The 21,448-nt window shown below is 39.7% G+C and overlaps 1 protein-coding gene across 1 annotated transcript in view; it reads left to right on the top strand.

Moving 5' to 3' along the window:
* ITGBL1 (integrin subunit beta like 1) overlaps positions 1-18,377 on the top strand; it is a 1,224,736-nt gene extending 1,206,359 nt beyond the window's left edge. Inside the window, exons 10-11 of the mRNA XM_086934369.1 lie at positions 13,042-13,155; positions 16,561-18,377. Of these exons, the coding sequence (XP_086790495.1) occupies positions 13,042-13,155; positions 16,561-16,652 (206 nt within the window). The 3' untranslated portion in view covers positions 16,653-18,377. The remainder of the gene's footprint in view (positions 1-13,041; positions 13,156-16,560) is intronic.
* The last annotated feature ends 3,071 nt before the right edge of the window (positions 18,378-21,448 follow it).

The following is a 21,448-nucleotide window of genomic DNA, read 5'->3' as shown; positions in this document are numbered from 1 at the left end:
CATGAAACTTAGGGGCATATTGACGAGAAAACGTTGGAGCGCAGAGCTGCGCCAAGATTGGCAGTGACTCTGACATTTTCAAAACACAGAGATGTGCCGTATTCATCACTTCTTCAGTGTGCTGCATAATGCATCACACATAGAACTAGCAAATCGTCATTATTTAAGGATTGTTTATGTGCAGGAAGGGACACCTTCCTGCACATAAACAATCTATAATGGCGATTTGTTACTTCTATGTGTGATACAGAATGCAGCACACTGAAAAAGTAGCAAATCATCATCATTTAATGATTATTTATGTGCAGGAAGGTAGACTTTCCTTTACATAAACAATCGTTAATGGTATTCTGCTCTTTCCAAATGTGCTGCAGAATGCAGCACACATAGATAAAGCAAAAACAAGGAAAAAAAGTAGTTCTACTTGTTTCGCCATTCTAACGCCTGCTCTTACATGGCATTCGTTTTGCCACTGCCTCAGATTTACACCTCCTTGTAAATATGGGGCAAGGTCAAAAGCAGTAGGTGTTGCGGTGGAATAACCACAGCAACACCCATTGCACGCCCCTTTCACGCTTACTGATGTGTGTGAAGGGGCCTTATTTACAAGGCTGCGTTAATTCAGAAAAAGAGGCTTAATGCTGCTTTGTAAACATGGAGGCGAGCATATCGCCCCCAGAACGTTGTTAAAAGTGACGTTCTGGTGGTGATATCCCTGTGCAGTAGCGGTCGGTGGTGGGAGTAGCTGCCGGGCGGTGATGTGGGGAGGGGCAGGGGGGTACTAATCTATGGATTACGGAGGATTACCGGTCAGTAAACATATAAATAAATAAAACACATTTTGTTGCGTGCACTGCATCGCAATTGGGGAGCAGTGTGCGCAACAAAATTCGTTTTACTTATTAATATGTTTACTTACCTGTAATCCTCTGTAATCCATGGATTACTACCCCCCACCCTGCCCCTCCCCTTTTCCACGTCACCAACCGGTAGCTACTCCCACCACCGAACGCTACTGTCCCCGTGTAAATATGCCCCTTACAGTCCTGGTGAATGACCATGATGAGCCTTGACCTGTCATTCCTCCGTGGCTTCCCTAATACTGCTGTTTTCATTGAAACTTGTTTGAAAAGTTCATACATTTATATATACAATAACTGGAGAGTCAATTTGTTTACTTTGTTTAGGTGAAGATGTCCTACTACAGGTTGTTTGAAGATATTGCATTTTTTGTCAGTCTATGTTTTTTCACTTTTGGGGAGGCTAGACTTGCTTTTTTCTAGAATTTTCTGGCAGTGTGTAACTGGGATGATAAGGTAATAGAGTAAATAACTCTAACATATGAGATTGATTGGAAGGTGGTTAGTCATTTCATGTCTGTACACCGTGTACTACACTTAATTATTGACAAGGGAAACACAGACAGTCTAATTCACAATCAATTTTTTTCAGTGAGTAGTTAGGTCTTACTCCTTTCTCAGGTGTCAGTCACTCCTGAATTTCTAGGCCTTATTCACAAAGTTTCTTTTCTGTTTGAGGCTGATTCTTACCTCAGAATTCATTGTCATTCATTTATGCATTTCCAGGAGTTAAACATTTTTGCTCATGAACCTGATTTACAAAGATGTATTTCTGTGAGTGAGCTTATCCAACTCCTTGAAACGGTTCACTGTCATTATATCCCCATACCCAAATATCGACACTAAAATATCAATGTCCAAAATATCGACCTCCTATCTTTATAATGTACAGTACAAAAATATCGAAAAAATTATATAGATGTAAAAAATATCAATGTACAAAATATCGTTTTTTATATATAAAAAATAATATTAAATACATTACATAATAAAATTAAATTAAAAAAATTATTTAGATATAATGTACATTTTAACAAATATAACTAATAAATTGAATCAAAAAAATTTGAGAATACATATATAAAATGTAATATATAAATGTATATTTGCTTAAAAACAAATAATAAACCAATACGTTTAATGTATTTTAAAATGTTATAAATATATACAAATTTACAAATAAATCAATAAATAAATAAATAAATATATATTAATATCATGCTTTCCTGGCTACAATAAAAGAATTTATAAAGCAACGCTGGTGTGGCCTGTCGCCCCGAGAGGCTGAGGCGCTCCTCACCATCAAGAATCGTTTAGAATATATATGTATCCATACACCTACAACATAAAGTCTAATACAATAACATTATATTACAAATGAAAACATAAAAATATTTAATAATTTTTACATTTACATTTTGCACTCCATTGAGTGCAAACGCAGGGAAAGTGTTGGATAGCGGAGAGGTAAAACTGACTATTCTCACTCCAGTGAGTGCAACATTAGAGAAAGTGTTGGATAGCGGAGGGGTAAAAATTACTATTCCCACTTCAGTGAGTGCAACATTAGGGAAAATGCTGGATAGCAGAGAGGTCAAAATGACTATTCCCACTCTAGTGAGTGCAATAGAAGGGAAAATGTTGGATAGCATAGGGATAAAAATCACTGTTCCCACTCCAGTGAGTGCAACAGTAGGGACAGTGTTGGATAGCGTAGGGATAAAAATTACTGTTCCCACTCCAGTGAGTGCAACAGTAGGTAAAGTGTTGGATAGCGTAGGGGTAAACATTATTATTCCCACTCCAGTGAGTGCAACAGTAGGGAAAGTGGTGGATAGCGGAGAGGTAAAAATTACTATTCCCATTCCAGTGAGTGCAACAGTAGGGAAAGTGTTGAATAGCAGAGGGGTACAAATTACTATTCCCACTCCAGTGAGTGCCACAGTAGGGAAAGTGTTAATTAGCGTAGGGGTAAAAATTACTATTCCCACTTCAGTGAGTGCAACAGTAGGGAAAGTGTTGGATAGCAGAGGGTTCAAATTAATATTCCAACTGAAGTCAATTCAAAATTAAAATGAAACAAAAGATTACCTACAATACAAAAAATAAAAAAAATAAAAAACAAAACATATAGAAATAATAACAATTACAAAAGATAGAAACATATTATAATGTTTAAAAAAATCTGAAAAGTACCTACAAACATTATTTTATAAAAATAAAAAAATGATTTTCAAATAACCATATTGAATTGAAAGTTATTATAATCAAAAAAAATTTTGTTACATAAAATTATTATTTTTTATTTACTACCCTATAACACCACACAATTCACAACACACATCTAAATTTCGAAAAAAGTGTACTTCCATAAGTAACATAAATAAATATCAAAGAAACAAATAATATAAATAAAAAAATATCTAAAAAAATAATTTTCCTCACCAAACATTACCCGTATAAAACCAAAAATCACACACAAAAGAAAAGTAAACAATTATCATAAATATTTATCAATTAATGAAAGACTAATAATGAGAACATGATTATTAATTAATAAACCCTCAAATACTTTCAACCCTCTACCCCAATAAACACCACAACACACACCTAAAAATCATTACACAATTTCCATAACAAATTTTATATTATCACATTATTATCAATTAACAGCAACTTTTTAATTAATTGAAAATAATTTACTTCCCACCCTTCACCACTATAAACACCTCAACCCGCATCTCAAATTAATGACTCAATTGCCATATATTTTTTTAAATAATTAATCAATTACCTTTAATTAACAATTAATTATTAATTAATTTTAAATAAATTACTTCCCACCCTATTTCCCTATGCAACCCACCACTCATTCCTACAAAATTACACAAACATAATTAATTACAAATTAATACAAATTAATTAACAGATTATTGATAAAACATTATTAATTATTTCCCACAGTTAACACTCAAAATTAAAAATATGAATATATAAAAACTATTATCAAATGTATTACAATTAAATTAATACCCACCCTATTCCCCTATACACCCACAACCCGCTCCTACAAAAATAACACAATTAACAGAATTACCAATGAATTTTTAATGAATTGACTGACCCAATGACCGATTTCCAACCAACATTTCATGGAAGGGGTTTATTCTCGACAATAAATTTTATATTGATGTCAAATAGCCATCACTGTGATGCTCTGGAATTTAAAAGAGAAGATATAGTGATGAGCGATCACTATCCGATTAGTGCTAAATTCTATATTGCCCCTAGTATTAATCAGTCTGTGGGTATAACGGAAAGTCTTTACTGTCATTCCATATCCCTGGCACGGTTAAATGGCTACGCTATAATATGGTCCAAAGTAAATACAGAAACTTTTTAAAAAAACCTGATTATGAACGACCCTGGACTTTTTGCGATATGTCTTGATTATCCTCCAAATCCATTAGCAATAAAAATTGCCTTTGAAAAAATAGCAATTACAATTAGGAAAAACCTAACTAGAAAACAAAAAGAAAGTTCCAGGGCCAAGACATCTGGCTGGTTCAACTCAGAATGCTCAAAAGCTCATAATAAACCTAAAGACATACTAAAAGTATCACCAAAAAATCAAATAGAAATTAGAACCGCTCAATTAGCCTATAAACAGTCAATCAAGAAAAGAAAAAGGGAATTTAAAGATGCAGCCTGGGAGGCACTAACAAAAGCGAGTACCCTAAGGGATAATACAGCTTTCTGGAGGGAAGTGAACGCACCTTTTTTTAGGGACAGGACGTCCGACCTCATAGAAATTGCCATTACGGAGGATGTGTGGATTGACTATTTTACAGAGCTATATAAATTAGATGAGCTGATTGAACCATATAACCTCGATTTAAAGAGCCCACAGGAGAATGATCTCCAAAGAACTCAGACAGGGTCATTTCCGCTTCATACTAATTTTACTCACTTAGAAATAGAACAGGCTGTCTTGGAAAGCGCAAACTCAAAAGCCCCAGGACCAGATGGAATTCCAATTGACATATTCAAAGACAATATACATCTATGGGCCCCCATTCTCACCAATGTCCGCAATTCTTATGCGTCAGAGGGTTTCCCTACAACATGGCAAGAAGCCATAATAATACCAATTTTTAAAAAGGGAGACAGAATGGATCCAAAATGCTACAGACCAATTTCTCTGCTGGACTCCATGATGAAGGTAGCTGGAAGAGTACTACTAAATCAACTACAAACCTGGGCCACGGAAAATGATGTCCTCTCCAAATTTCAATATGGATTTGTCTCTGGCCTTGGCACGGTGGAACAATGCCTCAACTTAGCCCTGATCACAGATAAATATTTAATGGCTAAGAAAAGCAACTTATATATGACCTTTGTTGATTTAAGTTCAGCATTTGACTGCCTTAATCATAGCATTCTCTGGTCCACCCTCATAGATCTAGGAGTTGACATAAACATACTTGCTTTTATAAAGGAACTATACCGAGGAGCAGGGGCTAAGGTTCGCTTTGAAAAGAATGGAAATTGCACTAAAAAGTTCCCCATAAAAAAGGTGTTAGGCAGGGATGTATTCTTGCCCCGTTCCTGTTTAACCTTTATATAAATAGTGTTGCAAATTACCTGGCTAAGTTAGACGTGGATTATCCTCAAATTAATTGCATGGCAGTCCCAATCTTACTATATGCGGACAACGCTGTCATCTTGTCAAGGACACAGTTAGGTCTCCAGAAAGCACTATCAGGTTTTTCCGTATTCATGGGTATGAGAGGACTCAAGATAAACGTGGGTAAAACCTTTACTATGTGCTGTAGTACAAAAAAGAACATAGCCTGCAACACTTTCTTAAATTCAACAAAGATAAGCTTAACAAAAACTTTTAGTTATTTGGGTGTTCTTTTTAACAATAAGGGAACGTGGAATACAGCCATCAACACACCCAATATGGCTTTTTCTAGACAAATTGGTGCCCTAAAAAAGTTTGCTAAAAAATTAGGAGGAAAGCCGGTTCAGATACTGCTCAATATTTATGCAGCAAAATGCGTCTCCACAGCGACGTATGGTGCAGGAATCTGAGGTATCGCGGACTGCCGTGAGATACAAACCAGTGAGAACGCCTTCCTCAGATACCTGCTAGCAGTACCGGGATCCATCTCTACCACTATCTGTCATAATGAGCTCGCCCGGGTCCATATTAATGACATAATTAAGACAAGTCCAATTTTGCTGTGCCATAAAATATGGACTTAGAATAAAACAGACTTCAGCAAAGATGTGATCACAGACTGCATGACCCTAGCTGCTTCACAGAAAATACCCTGGCTTTCCTATGTCAAAAAACTTTTAAACTCTTTGGGGCTTTCTGACTTGTATGAAAATCCAAACTCATGTTCTTCTATCTCGAAAAAGGCACTCAAGGCATGCTGCCTAGGTCTCCTTGAAGACAGATGCTCTTATTTAGAGGGCAATAAACCAACAATTGTGTATCATCATCTTTGGCTGCATGGTACAGGTATTCCGTTTTATTTGTCTCCCACATATTCTGTCTACATAAGATTTCTGCTAACTAGGATGAGGACTGACTGTCTTTTCCGTTTGTTGACATTTTCTAACATAAATGACTGGTCTGCTAACCTGATGAATTGTCCTTGTGATAACATCTCCAAACAATCTAACATTCATGTTATATTATTTTGTAAATATTATGAATGGGGAAGAAAGAGACACCTACTCCCACTGCTTAAATTATGGGGTTTGAGACAATGCAGACCAGCCTTACTGAAACTATACATGCTACAGGATGAAATTACAGTGACTGCTGTAGCTAGGTTCTTGAAATATGCAGTTAACTGTAGAGCGTCCATGAATTGACTGATGATACAAGTCTAATGTAAATATTACTGTAGTACTTTCCCTTTTTTAAACAATCAAAACTGTGCTTTTTATCTTTTTTAATATTATGTGTAATGAAATGTGCTTTTATGTTTTTTTACTGTCAAAAATCGAATAAAGCTATCTTTGAATTGAATTGAATTGAATTACCAATGAATTAACAATCATTTTCAACCAATTAATAATTAATATTAAATTAATTCCCACAATTAACACTATAAAATCTAAATTAAATAAATACTAATAAAACATATTTATTAATTTACTATCATTTAATTACTTTCCACCCTATTCCCCTTTAAAACCACAACCCACTACAGAACTAAAAAACGCAAAATTTAAGAAACATAAAATTAATCACTACTAAAAATGTAACTCATATATTAAAAAACAAAAGCAATTCTGATACAAAAAAATTTGATTACATACTTTTAAAATACATACTAAGATACATAACACTAATTTAAAAATCGATATTTTAAACAACTATACTTTTGCAAATATTACTAACTTCGATATTTTTAAAAACGATATTTCTTACCTTAAATTCAATATCCTTGACCACGATATTCTTGCTGTCGATATTCCACTGACGGCGGTGCATCTGCCGGGCGTCTCCAACATCCTAGTGGATTCCCTCAGCAGGTCCACGTCATCGACCCACGAGCGGGAGTTGCATCAACCAACTCTCAACCTCGTTTTTCAACGGTGGGGTCGTACGTCTCTGGATCTCTTTGCAGCCCTGAAGAACCGGAAATGTCCATCTTACGCAAGTTGGCATCCCCACCACGGGTTGTGCGGGAATGCCCTTTTGATGAATTGGTGCGATCTATTCGCCTAAGCTTTTCCTCCAATTCTGCTGGTGCCTCGTGTGCTATGGAAGATGCGGAGGCAGCCGTGCCACATTCTCCTGATCGCCCCCAGATGGCCCCGACAGGCGTGGTTGCCCCAGTATTGGAACTTTCATAGATTCCCATGCTTTGTATCATTCCCCGTCGTCGGAATGGGAGCCTCGGTAAATAGAAAATACCTTAGTAGTAAGCACAAAGTGAAAAATAGGCCTAGGCCTCATCTCATTTTGTAGCTTATCCACCTCTTTTTGTAAAAGAGACCAAATTCTTGCAGTAGCCAATCAGAGCAGCCTCACCCCATAGAACCTTCCTGAGAGAGCCTCAGAGCCTCAGATTTTCGTAGCCGTTGTGAACAGCAACATCATAAGACAATAAGGCTGAGCTTTCCCAGGGGAGGCGAGTGGGCGCATGGGAATCTATGAAAGTTACCATACTGGGGAACCAAAGTTACAGGTAAGCAACTTGTTTTCTTGCCCCAGTATTGGAACTTTCATAGATTCCCATGCTTTGTATCAGAATAGTCAGCAGTAAAGAGAAAAGCATATTTTGTAATATGTGCACCTGAAAATGTCATACATAATTTCGATAACAAAATCAGATACACATTAGCCTCACAAAGCAAAAAATAATAACAAGTAATACAAAATATGCAAACAGGATGGCGGGATAGAAGGAAAGCTCACCGACTTATTGGAAAAGGTTCCTCAAAACCACCTGGCCCACTGCAACATCCTCTTTAACAGAAGAATCCAAGCAGTAGTGGCGAGTGAAGGTGTGGACACTGCTCCATGTCGCCGCTCTACATATGTCCTTGATCGGGACACCTGCGAATAGAGCTGCCGATAAAGCCATTGATCTCGTAGAATGAGGATGAACTGCTCGCTGAAGTGGTTTCCCCGCTGCTTGATGGCAAAAATGTATAGCACTAGAAATCCAGCGGGAAATGCAGGGTTTAGAAACTGGACACCCCTTTCAAGGAGCGCTGAATGAAACAAAGAGCATGGGAATCTAAGAAAGTTACCAATACTGGGGAACCAAAGTTACAGGTAAGTAACTTGTTTTCTTCTCCGAGTTGCTCCTTCTGTCCCAGTGCGAGCCCATCCTTCTCCATCCTCGAACGGACCTCCTCATGATGGACAAAGGTCAGATTTGTCATCCGAACCCCTCCTCTCTACAAGTGTCGGCCTGGAACCTGAGCACCTTGAATTTGCACATTTAAATATCTTGCCAGAATGCAGAGACATTCTCGCTCAGGCCAGAGCTCCGTCTACCATTAAGACTTACAAGCTCAAATGGAAGAGGTTCTGTTAGCCGGGTCTGGTGGCTCAGTGGACTAATGCGTCTACTGCAGGGGCCTGTGTTCGACCTCATGGTCACAGGTTCAAATCCCGGCGGGTCCACTCAGCCTTTCATCCATTTGGGGTCGATAAAATGAGTACCATTGAGTTGGGTAACAACAAACATCTGTTATTTCAGCGCCAAGATGCCCGTAGTGGTGAACGTGCGCTTTACAAATACTCATGTTATGTGTTATGTTATGCTGTCATTGGTGCGCGGCCAATAATATGCATCCTATCCATTCCACTCCGGAACAACTACTTCCGTTCTTTTTGCACCTGGCTCAATCAGGGCTTTCCCGTGCTACTTTGAGAGTTTTTTTGGCGGCAATCTCTCGTTTCCGGAAGGATGGCTCCTCCTCTCTCTGCTCTTCCAGAGTTCTTCGTCAGTTTTTCAAAGAACTGTTCCGGAAGTGCCCACCTTTTCGGCATCCTCCTCCCACTTGGCATCTCAATGTCGTCTTGGCCCAACTAATGAAGGCGCCATTCGAGCCTATCCATAGCTCGGACTTGAAGTTTCTAACCTGGAAGGTAGCCCTTCTCCTTGCTCTGACATCATCTCGTCGCGTGAGTGATCTTCACGCTTTTACTATTAAACCTCCTTTTCTCCAATTCAAATCTGACTGACTGGTGCTTCGCACCAACCCAACCTTTTTGACAAAAGTGCCTACGGATTTCCATCTTAATGAACCTGTTTTCTTAAAGACTTTCTTTGCCGATCCTCAATCTCTGGCAGAGCAACGGTTGCACTCTTTGGGCATCAAAAGATGCCTTAAATGTTACATCAACAGGACAGCCCATTTTCGCAGGTCCGATCAACTGTTCATTGCCTATGAACGCATGCGTAAAGGGCGCCCTGTTACCAAGCCAAATATTGCACGTTGAATTTCTTCAGCCATTATCTTCTGCCATCAGCAAGCTGGCAAGCCTCTACAATCTTCAGTGAGGGCTCATTCCACCAGGGCGATGTCATCCTCTACCGCCCTGTTTGCTGGTGTGCCACTTCATCAGATCTGCCGATCAGTCACGTGGTCCAACAGGCACACGTTCACGAAACACTACTGCCTGGATGCCATCAATGAGGGGGATACAGCAGTGGGGCAGGCAGTACTTCGTCATCTTTTTAACTAAGGTGAGCCTCTGTCTTCCCTCCTCCATTATGTTTTTTTTATATGATTGCTATCAGTACTTACATGACTGTATTATTGTCTCATTGGTTTTCTCCATGCTGTTGCATAGCAATTCGGGCCTCTTCGGCTGTTACTGCTCTCTATTCTATTCAAGCATGTGAATCTATGAAAGACACCCTAATACTGGAGAAGAACAATTGTTACTTACCCGAAAACAGGTGGTTCTCCAGTATTGGTGTCTTTCATAGATTCACATGCGACCCACCCAACTTCCCTCAGAGGCTCGCTTCTCCTCATCGACTCTTTGGTCACTCTTGTGCTACGAAAATCTGAGGGTCTGAGCTCTGAGGAGAAGGTTCTGGAAGGGTGCTGGCGCCTGATTAGCTGTAGTTTGGACTAACATAATGACAGGAATATGTTACAAGTGTTTACTCTCTCCACCATGTATTCCTATGTAGGAATTGTTTTGGAGTATTTGCTATATTTTTTCTAGTATATATTTTATGTGTTATGTATTCACATACATATGTTGTTAGTATGTTATTGCTATTTTATTTACCATGGGACTCCCACTTTGATGACGGGGAACATTCAAGCATGTGAATCTATGAAAGACACCAATACTGGAGAACCACCTGTTTTCAGGTAAGTAACAATTGTTCTTTCTGCGAATCACAATTAGAACATCGCTATATCTATTGTATGAAGTCTTTTTAGTTTAAATTAGTGCTATCCAGTGAGTCACAAATTGACCTACCTCATGAATACTAATGAGGTAGGTCGCAATTTGTGACCCACTATGAATCATAGCTGTCACAGGGATGGTGGTCTTCTGCTACAGCCAAACACCAAGTCTATGATTTTTTTTAATGCAGTCTGTTTCCCTCAAGAAAAGCGGAATGCGATTAAAAAAAGGAAACAAAACTTTAAAGTTTCATTTTTTAAGAGCAGGCAGTTCCTGGTCTTAAAAAATGTTTTTTTTACATTCTCTAAGAGGAAAGGGACCCTTCGGAACCCCTTCGCATTTGCAATGGGTTACCACTTCCTCCGAGGGCTCTGTAAAATATTTATGTTTTGCCACCTGAATTTGGTCGCAAAACATTAATACATACCACTAAGAATCTGTTATTATTAGGGACTATTACTAGCAGTGGATCCAAATATAGGGCCTCATTTACTCGGCCCTACTGGCACTTTAGCGATGCCAGAATGTCACTTTTTTAATGTTCTGGGGGCGCAATGTGCCACACCATATTTATAAGGCCACTTTATGTGGATTTTCATGGCCTTATAAATATGTGCTCCGTTCACGCAGAAAAAGTAATGAAAAGGACGTCGCATGGGTGCTGTTGAGGGTGATCCAACTCAACATCCATGGAACCTGACACATTCCCAGATTTAAGAGAAACCGTAAACCTGGAAATATGTCAGAACCTAATGCCACCCGAGGGGTGGCGATAGGGAGGCGCAACAAGGAGAAATATTTTTACTTCTCCTCGTGCCTTCCTTTTTCAATGTGTGCTGATTAATTTTGTGCAGGAAGGTGTCCCTTCCGGCACAAAATCAACCAGCCCCACATCTCAGGCACCCTTGCATCATGGTGCAAATGTGCCTGCATTGGGGTATGGCAACCCATTGTGCACCGGCGCTGAGGAAAAAGACAGGAATGCGGCGTATCACATAGATAAGGCCAGTGCTTAATTTGAGCAGGTGGTTTCTGGTACTTACACCAGCACTTCATCACCTGTTAAGAACACACTCCTTTTGCAAGCACAGGGAGATTACGTGATTTGCCCAGAATCACAGGATGTTGAGCCACACTAAGACTCAAACCTGCTTCCCCAGCTCTGAAATTGGCAGCTCTGTCCATTAGACCACATCCTCTCGCAAAAATAAGTTATTTAGGAGGCAGCTTACACCAGCCCATTTCTCCAGCTAGCGCTACCCCCTGAGCAGAGACCCAACACTCACTTTTTTACAAATTAATCACTGGATACGGCGCATTTCAGACCTTTTGCTGTGACGTATGGGAGCGCAGCATGATTCCTTGCAGCACTGCCCTACGTCAAACCCTCATAATTGAGGCCTGTAGCATTTATTCTATTAATAGGCAGCCAGGACACCACCCTTCTAGACAACACATGCTTACATGGAGTCGATTCAAATGTCATACATTGAGGTTTTAGCCCATTATACATCAATCAATCAATCAAACAATCAGTGGTTTGTAAAGCGTGCTACTCACCCGCAAGGGTCTCAAGGCGCTGGGGTGGGGGGGCGTAAGGCTGCTCCGATCAGTCGAAGAGCCATGCTCTATCGGCTATTCAATGGTTGGATTTAATTACGCACCTCGAATTTTATATTTTCTAAATACATGTATTACTGTACTCATTCTTTTACCATTTTGCCATTTTTACCACACACTCTGTGCTTCAACTTTCCTTATAGAGTGAATTTAATGTTGCTATGTAGAATTAAAAAAGCACTGCCTGTGTTTCGGTTATTATAGAGATACAAGAAATTGACTGAATAATGCTGACATGTCTAAAGCTCTAAAGAAATAGGTTCATTTTTTATTTCCGTAGTCCCAGAGACACCTGTCTGAAAAGGGAATCCTGACTCTGTGAAGACCGGCGTCTCTCCCATTCCCATCAATCTTGCGCCGAGCAATACAACATTTTAAATGTGCTGTGGCTTGCGTGTTGCTTTCTCGAGCAAAAAAGGAGCGTCTGATTTTAAATTCTGATGAAACAACATTGTGAAAGGGTGACATTACGCAGAGGGCCACTTTAAATGCTAAACTTCACCTCGGCGAGAGCCGTGATTGGATAAGCTTTTTTTCCCTTGATTACCTGCGTTCAAGACCCTAGCCTGTGAGAAGCAAACTGTGTATGGTACTAAAATGGCCTAAATCAGGTTTAACTGCTTGCAATGATCTTTGTAATTGCAGGTTCCTGTCACTGTGGAAAGTGCATCTGTTCCCCTCAGGAGTGGTACGTCTCAGGCGAATTCTGCGAATGTGATGACAGAGACTGCGACAAGCACGATGGTCTCATTTGTACAGGTGCAGTATAGATTAGAGGTTTCACTTCTCTGAGAGGTGAATTGCATAAATTATAACTACACTCCAAGCCCTTGGGCTGCGCCATGCTGCGGCACTTTCAAAACTCATAGATACGTCATATTTACAACAATATGACGCATCCCTGTGTGTTCTCCTGTGCTGGCACACAATCGTCTGCCATGAGGCACGCAGTCATCCTTGCGCTATGGTGCAAGGGTGCCTACGTTGCAGAGAGATTGTTTCTGTGCAGGAAGGGGTACCTTCCTGCACAAAAACAATAACAAAAACAATATAAAAAGAGGTGATTTACACTTCCTATGTGTGACGCAGAATGCAGCACCTATAGAAAGTGGAAAAGCAAGGAGAAATGTAAACATTACTCCTCGTTGTGCCTGGCGTAGTATTCTGACACATTTCCAGGTTAAGGAATTCTTGTAAATCTGGAAATGCTGTAAAATACACGAGTGTTGCGTGGGAACACCCACAGCAACTCCCATGGCACACACCTATCACGCAAAGTATTGCATGAGAAGGGGCCATATTTACAAGGATAGAAAAAGCCACAAAGGGTGGCTTTACGTGTCCTTCTAAATATGGGGCAGGAGGTTGCGCCAGCGGTGCGTCACAAAAAAGTGACGCACCAGTGGCACAAGGGGCTTGTAAATAAGCCCCAGTGTCTCTTCACAAATCTCTTGCTTTTGCTTCCAACCTTCATGAAAAAAAACATGTTTTTCTAGTGTTATGGCATAAGGTTGAAGAATCCTCCACTTGAAATGACCGAACGTATTCCACAGAGCATACTAGCGTTGAACAACAAGACTAAGGTGCCCCAGAGCGGTTTCGAAAGCCTACCTCATTTATATGGCGTGTGGTGGTGCAATCCAAAGGTGCAACGCCCTTTAAGAGATGTCATGCACGAGATTGGCATCAATGAAAAAGATTACCTCCAGCTGCCAAGAAAGAATCCTATTCTTTGCAGGGTCTTTATTTTAGTTTTATTCAATTCCAGAACAATTATTCCATGGGATATTTTTCATTTCAACATCTTAAGAACATATCTGTGTTTATTCATTACACATATGTAAACACATTTTTTTAAAGTCGAATGTGTATATTAACTTGAGATAATATACACACACACATCTGCTAGTTAAAATTGAATATTTAATTGTGGCTTGGTAAAGGCATCGGCTGCTTTCATTTCAAAGTATTGGAGATTTGTATATCAGTTCAGTTCAGAAAAACTTTATTTCGGTCATTACGACCTTTAAAAGTGCAGCAGTAAAAATGAACATATACAGTACAATAATTAATTCTCGATATAAAAAAAAGGGGTACAGCATAATTTAAGAGCTCAATAGTCCTTTACAATACATAGACTATATTAATACAGACGAATTATACTATACAAATCTGGAGATGCATGATAAGAATGAATAAATAATTAAAAACTGCTAATCTAAGAAAGAGTTAAAAAGCATGTTATAGAGTAACTTAATCATAATTTAAAAGGACAATTAAAAAGTTTTCAGAAAAATTATTACCACTTGCCCTGAACCTCAGTGAATTGTATATCAAATATCTTAATAAAATAATAAGTTTGAGCTAACTGAGGGATGTCTGGTTGCCAGATCAAGAAGCCCATAAATCACATACATTCTAGATTACATACAATGACAGGGCCAACTCTGACCAACCTGACGTTGTCATCCACACTTCCCACAAACTGTTGGTATGAGCCTCGAAATCAGTTTAACCCTTTTAGTAAAGGCCCAATGGAACTGGGGATAAATTCAAGAATGCAGATGTGTGTATCACAATGATGTTTTTCTAAATGACTAAAAAATGGCAGTTACATAACATACGTGGGACACATCAGCATGATACCAAAACACTTGTTAAATTATTTAACAAACTGTTTACTCACAATTGATTCTTAAAGTATGTAAATACTAGGGGATATGCTTTTTTTGTCTTAGCTCTTTTGTTTTGAAAGGACATTCTCTGCTCCTCGGTTCACTGAGTAATTATTCTGTCTGCCGAAAAAAAAGTTCTCAGCAATAGGCTTTGCCTTACCTAGACCCGGCGGATACAAGGCTGAGAGGAAACAGTATATATTTAAAAAAAACAGCTCTACATTATTGTAACACAAACTACACAGGTAGTGTGTGAAAGCTGGGAAACCAAAGTTCGGAAACATTCCAAAAATCCCACTTTCCAAAGCCTATGCATGCCATAATAGCATAGATGTTTTAAGGCATGGGCAAAGTGGGCTCTGGCCCAGTGCCCCAGCCTTTCAGGGGCCCCCTAATAGAGCTAGCTCTGTTCGGCAGTGAGTCTTGCCCTGATGACCTGAATAATTCATAAACAGATCATGGTAAATAAAGTTTTCCTTTCATTTATTTTTTATTGTGGGTGATGTGTGAGAGTCAATTACACACATTTTGCAGAGAAAGTTTGTTTTTTGTTTCATGCAATATCCATAAAAATTATTTGTTTTTTAGATCAACACAGGACCTCACATATGGGAAATGATAGGGTTTCATAGAGATTATTTTCAGTAATTCTAGTGAGCCTCTACTCTGTTACAATGTAGAAAACATGTCAGTATCCCTGAATATTAGATGTAAACACATTTAGAATTTGGACTAGTGTTCCTGTGTACTGCCAGTGACCTGGCCAAAGAGGGCATGAAAGAGATGAAACTAGAACATAAATTCAAAGCTGCTCCGAACAGGGGCCCTCAAAGTACGTTTTGCCCAGGGCCCCAAACATCCTTAAGATGTCCAGGCATACCCTGAAGTTTGAGTGGCTGTTGGCCTCAGCAGCACTTAATGGCATGGTGGGCTTTACCTCAAAGCGCAGTCCCAAATGTCATTCGTGCACCATAAGGCAGCATTTAGGCAGCTATTTTAGATGGCATCTTTTTTCATGGGCTCAATACTTGCACACACACACCCCTCCCGTATCCTAATAGCACATACCAACTCAACAGACTCCCTCTGTCACACAGATTTTAGGAACGTTTGATGAGGACTCATTCTGAAGCTGTAGATAATGTGCCCCATGATTTGCGATTGCGTTATTCAGAGCGGTAGGAACATTTAAGGACGGCTCCATATTATGTTCAAGTAAAAGCAGACTTACGTGCGATAAAAGGCAAAATGATTATAGCGTTGGGCACTTTGCTGAGAGCGGGGTTGAAAAGATGCTATTAGTTGTCTGGAGGTCCATATTTCTGGCAGTCGCTTGCTTGAAAATAAAGTGCCCTACACAAAGGGAACACGTGCGCCGCTGCAGCGAGAAGCTTCTGATTACGACCTGCTACCCTCGTTAAGTAAGAGATTTGAATGCACTGCCGTACAATTTGATAGTTATAATTATCCCCTGTTCCCTTTGTTATAGGCAATGGCATATGTAGCTGTGGAAACTGCGACTGCTGGGAAGGATGGAATGGAAATGCTTGTGAGATCTGGCTGGGGACTGAAAATCCTTAAATATAACTAGATACGGAGAGGGACAGAACACTCCTAAATTGTAGACCACGTGACCAGAGGGAAGCAAGTCCATTCACTCATATGCTGCAACTGGGGCTGCCAATTGGATCACTTCAGACATATGGCATTGTGTGTATCTATCAAGACTCAATGTCTTGACTTGAACAGTTTTTTAAAAATAAAGCCTAATAAAGAACAGTCTTGCGATACTCTTTAATTGCTGTTCTACAGTCTCTTAATCATCACAAGCCCCAACATTGCTTGATCCACCCCATACAGCAGGTGCTGCCGATCACTGATCAAGACTCTTGCTTTACATTGTATCCTGCCTTTGTCATATCCCTCTCCTCACAAAGAAATGTCTAGTATAGTATTTTTGTTTTGCTTGCAACCCCCCATGAACCAGAGAGGTTACCTATTTGACCAACCGCCGAGATTGATAAATATGATGATTTACTTTTAGGTCAGTGATCTGTGTGAGCCTACGCAAAATTGTTCAGTGGTCTAGACTTCATGCTACAAGTATATATCTTCACACTAGAATGATAGCCCTTTCAACAGTTTACAACAATCAAGAAATTAAGGAACAATTTGCTGGGGTAAAGAATATTGCCATACTGTTTTATACCGATGTTCATTTACCGTAATATTTAAATACAAAATTAAATTTGAAAATGCATAACAGGGATGACTTACCATAAAATTAAATTTAAAAATACAATTAGAAAATTCCTAGCATGGATGGTAAGTTTTTGGAATATATAGCATCTTGCAAATCTTCCACATATGTGTGTCCATTCTTTTTTCGTAGAAATACACCAAACCTCTACTTTCAGCAAGTTCAAGGTACACTACGACATGAACACAATTTAGAATAGTTAAGTATGCACGAATTTTTAAGTCGTCAGATAAAAAAAATATACAAACGTCTGATGCAACCTAGTGTACACACACATGCATGCACGGAAGCCTGTACACACATGTGCATAATACCTCTTAATGCTGGCCAGTATGACATTTGTATTTCACCTTGTTTATTATTCATATATTCTATCATTCCTAAATTATTTATGTAATTCAATCTCTTTTTGGACTTTCTCATGTTACATTTTGATAATGAGTGAAAGAATACATTTTGACTCGTTTTGTGAAATGAGGTTTAGGTTCAGCACCATTAAAAATCCAAAATATAAAACATTGAACAGGATACTTCCGGATGCACTACCGGAAAAGATAGAAGGCCACTGAACCCATTGAGTTAACTGGTGCAGTGCTGCACTGAGCGATTGTAGATTCTCTGCAATGAGAGTGAACATCTGAAAAATCTTCTGAAAAATTAAGACAAACATATCACCCAAAAGATCCACCATTGTATCAGCTCTGATATTCTTTCCTCTTGTCAAAGCAAAATTACACTGTAATAAATAAAAAAAATAAGAGAAAGATGTATCAATGTGGATTGCTGTTTTGCATTATTTGTGGGAAAGCACCTGTGTGTACTTGTGTACTTCTGGGGGCTTTTTAGTTGTATCATATTTTCCCTGTGATTTCTATTATGAACATATAAATGCTCAAATCTCGAATTACACAATCCTTCCTTTTCCACCTCCAAAATTCAAGGTATTGTAAAACAAATAAATGGGTTTATAGAAACTTCCGGCTAACAAACATACATGTATGTATTTTAAATTTAGTTTCACTTTAATAAATGTATTTACAATTGCACTTTCTGTCTTGTGGTATCCATTTTCATGTTTTTGTTTATATTATTTATTTAGGTGATTTAAAAAAAATGTTTTTATTCGTTTGATTGTACAGACAAAAAATGGTATAACATGTGATAACTTCCCACATGACAATTTAGGTGATTTTATATAGCTTGGACATGGCCTAGAGGCATCTCCGCGTTTTACATCAGAGCAGTTGCCAAACGATCACAGAAGTACTTTAGAGATACAGCCTAGAAAGAATTAAAAAAACAGATAATCAAGAGTAAGAAGTGAGAGATAAGCTGTAAACAAGTGCAATCCCTAAACACTGTACTCAAGTGCAATCCCTAAACAATCAACGTTAGACATAAGAGCAGACATGTGATAGCAAGTGGGAAAAAAGGAGAACCAAGTGCCTTTCAAAGACAAAGGGCCTGAGATCTTTTTTGAAGGTAGAAACATGTGGTCAAATAGAGAGTCAAAGGGAGAGAGTTCCAAATTCTTGTGGCACTTCATGATTTGCTTCATGAGTTCATGGGTTGCTCTTGTTTGAAAGTGGAAGCTCCAGGAGAAGGGACAGCACATTGACATTTTCAGTTAGGTAGGTGGGCGAAGAGAAGTGCAGTGCCTTGAGTGTGTTGCAGGCAGTTTTAAATTGGACTCTCGCCTTTACAGTAAGTTTCTTATGACCAGTGACAAAGCAAGCAGCAGCATGTAGAACTGCTCTGAATGCACCTCAGTGAAATTTGGTGATGCCTGGAAAGAGTGACATCCCACAATCAAATCTGGAAAGAACCAATGCCTGAATGAATAATTTTAGGTCCTGTTCTGGGATGTGCTGCAGATCTCCCAGAGCAGTTAAAAGTAGCCGTCCTTAGTCATGGCTGTGCTATGACTCTGAAGGTTGGGTCAGCTGTCGATGGTGAAGCCAAGTGACTTGGTATTCTTAACAATAGGTGGGTTGCACTCCAAGGTAGGGAGAAATTCCATCCAATATTGTACAAATAGACTGACTTTCTTCAGAGACATATGAAGCAATTCTGTTTTTGCAGGGTTTAGTTTAAGGTGGTAATTTGACATCCATGATTGAATTCTTTTTCAAGGAGTTGGATTGGGGGTGATGTCATCAGGGGGAGCGAACTTCAAGTAGATATGGGTATCATCTGCATACTGGTGAAAAAGGATTCCAGTCTTCCTAAGGGTGACACAGGGAGGCTCAAGTTTGAGCTTGGATATGGAAGGGGAGAGGATTGAACCTTGGAGGACCCCTTGATGTGGGCTAACTTTCTTCAAGACAGAACTCCCAGTTTTCACCATTTGAGAGTGGTTCATCGTATAGGAGGTGAACCAGTTAAGGACTATCCCTTCAGTTTCTATTTGATTCTTCAGGGTGTTTATCGGAGCATGGTGGTTGACTGTGTCAAATGCAATGGAGTATAGGTGAGAACAGAAGGCATGAATTTACAATGTCAAGGATTTGGCGAGCATCCTCCACAATCTGCAGAATTGCAGTCTTGGTGCTTTAGCCCTGACTGGAGAGAGTCCAAATGGTTGGTTGCATGGATGTGAGACAACAGTTGAGAGGCAACATAGCTTTCAATCACCTTAAGGGGAACGTTCAAGACTGGATGAAGTTGTTACGGTCATCGGAGTACTTTCATTGTTGTTTTAGAAGAGGAGAAGTTTGGCCAATTTTTAGGCAGTCTGAGAACATATCCTATTTGAGGAAGACCTTGACAACCAGTGTGGAGTAGTTGTTTTGCAAGGTCTTTACTGATGGAGCCAGGAACGGAGTCATAAAGATCCTTTGTGGGTTTTACCTTTGATACGGTTAGCAGTAGGTTTGTCTCTGAAACTGGGGAGAAAGAGAACCAGGGCTGCTGTGCTTTGTAAGATAAAATCTCTTCAGCGTCATCATCAAAGATAGCTAACAGGGAGATGTTTATGTCTTAGTTGTTTTTGCAAAAAAACTCCACTAATTCGCTGCATGTGGCCTCAAAGAACTTAGGTGGTGTACTTAATGAAGGGTGGATTGTAAGGGCAAGTTACAACAGTTTGATTACTTGAAATAGGAGTTTAGGTCTGTTTTTAGCAGTGTTCACGAAAGGTCTTGTTGGACCTAGTGTTGCCAAGTCACATAGGGTAGCCTGGCCTAGGGTAAGACAGTCAGTTCCTAGAAGCACAAGTGTAAAGTTTGCGCACCACCCAGCAGTAACTCAATGCAGTTCCACTTAAAAACGACACTACACCAATTTTTGTGGAAAAATATGTGCTGCTTTATAAAAATAATACTTTGCTCTCTTCCCACCAAATAATCTTTGTCAGTACAGAAATACACATTTGAACATTGTTTATACAAATACTGGATGTTAAAGATGAGTCCCCATAACTCCATTTTACAAGCAAAAGAATTCAGTACATGGGCTCTTAGTGAGTAACAGCGGTTTACTTTGTAAGTTCAGGTAACCTTGGGGTTCCACAAGTGGAGACTACTGTCTATTCCCTGGCAGCACCAAGGAACAATGGCCACTAACCCCCACTCTATTGCTCCACGAAAACTCTCCTCTAATCCGGAACAAAGAGGTATAATTATCAACCGATCAGTAAAACAGCTTCCAATCTCTGTATTAGGGTGATCAGGTCAGCGGGGGAAGTCTTGAAGGCTTCTGGTTTGAATAACCCACTCTTATTTAGACCCCTGGAAAAGAGGCTGCCCTTCACCCCTTGATCGGTAGTACTCCGATCTTTAGCTCCCCCAACACACACTCCTTACTTCTCAAAGGTGGGCCCTCAGGCAATAGTCTTGGACCGCCGGGGAAGGGTAGGACCACACCAATAGTCTTTGGCAGAATATGCTCGCCTCACCCGCCGGGCCAGTCGCTTGGGGACAGCGCTGGTGCGGGGTGAAGAGAGCCACACGAGCTGAAGAGGGCCGATGCTCGCCTCACCCGCCAGACCAGCCGCTTGGAGTCAGAGCTGGCGCGGGGTGAAGAGGGCCACACAAGCTGAAGAGAGCCAAATGCTTGCGTCGCTCCCGCTTCCTCGTTGGACGCTGACTCTGCCTTTCCTGAGGGAAGCGACCTGACT

This window comes from Lissotriton vulgaris, chromosome 8, assembly GCF_964263255.1.
Source record: "Lissotriton vulgaris chromosome 8, aLisVul1.2, whole genome shotgun sequence".
Classification (NCBI taxonomy): domain Eukaryota; kingdom Metazoa; phylum Chordata; class Amphibia; order Caudata; family Salamandridae; genus Lissotriton; species Lissotriton vulgaris.
The sequence above is the reverse complement of the archived record's forward strand: the minus strand, read 5'-3'. Positions and strand labels throughout refer to the sequence as shown.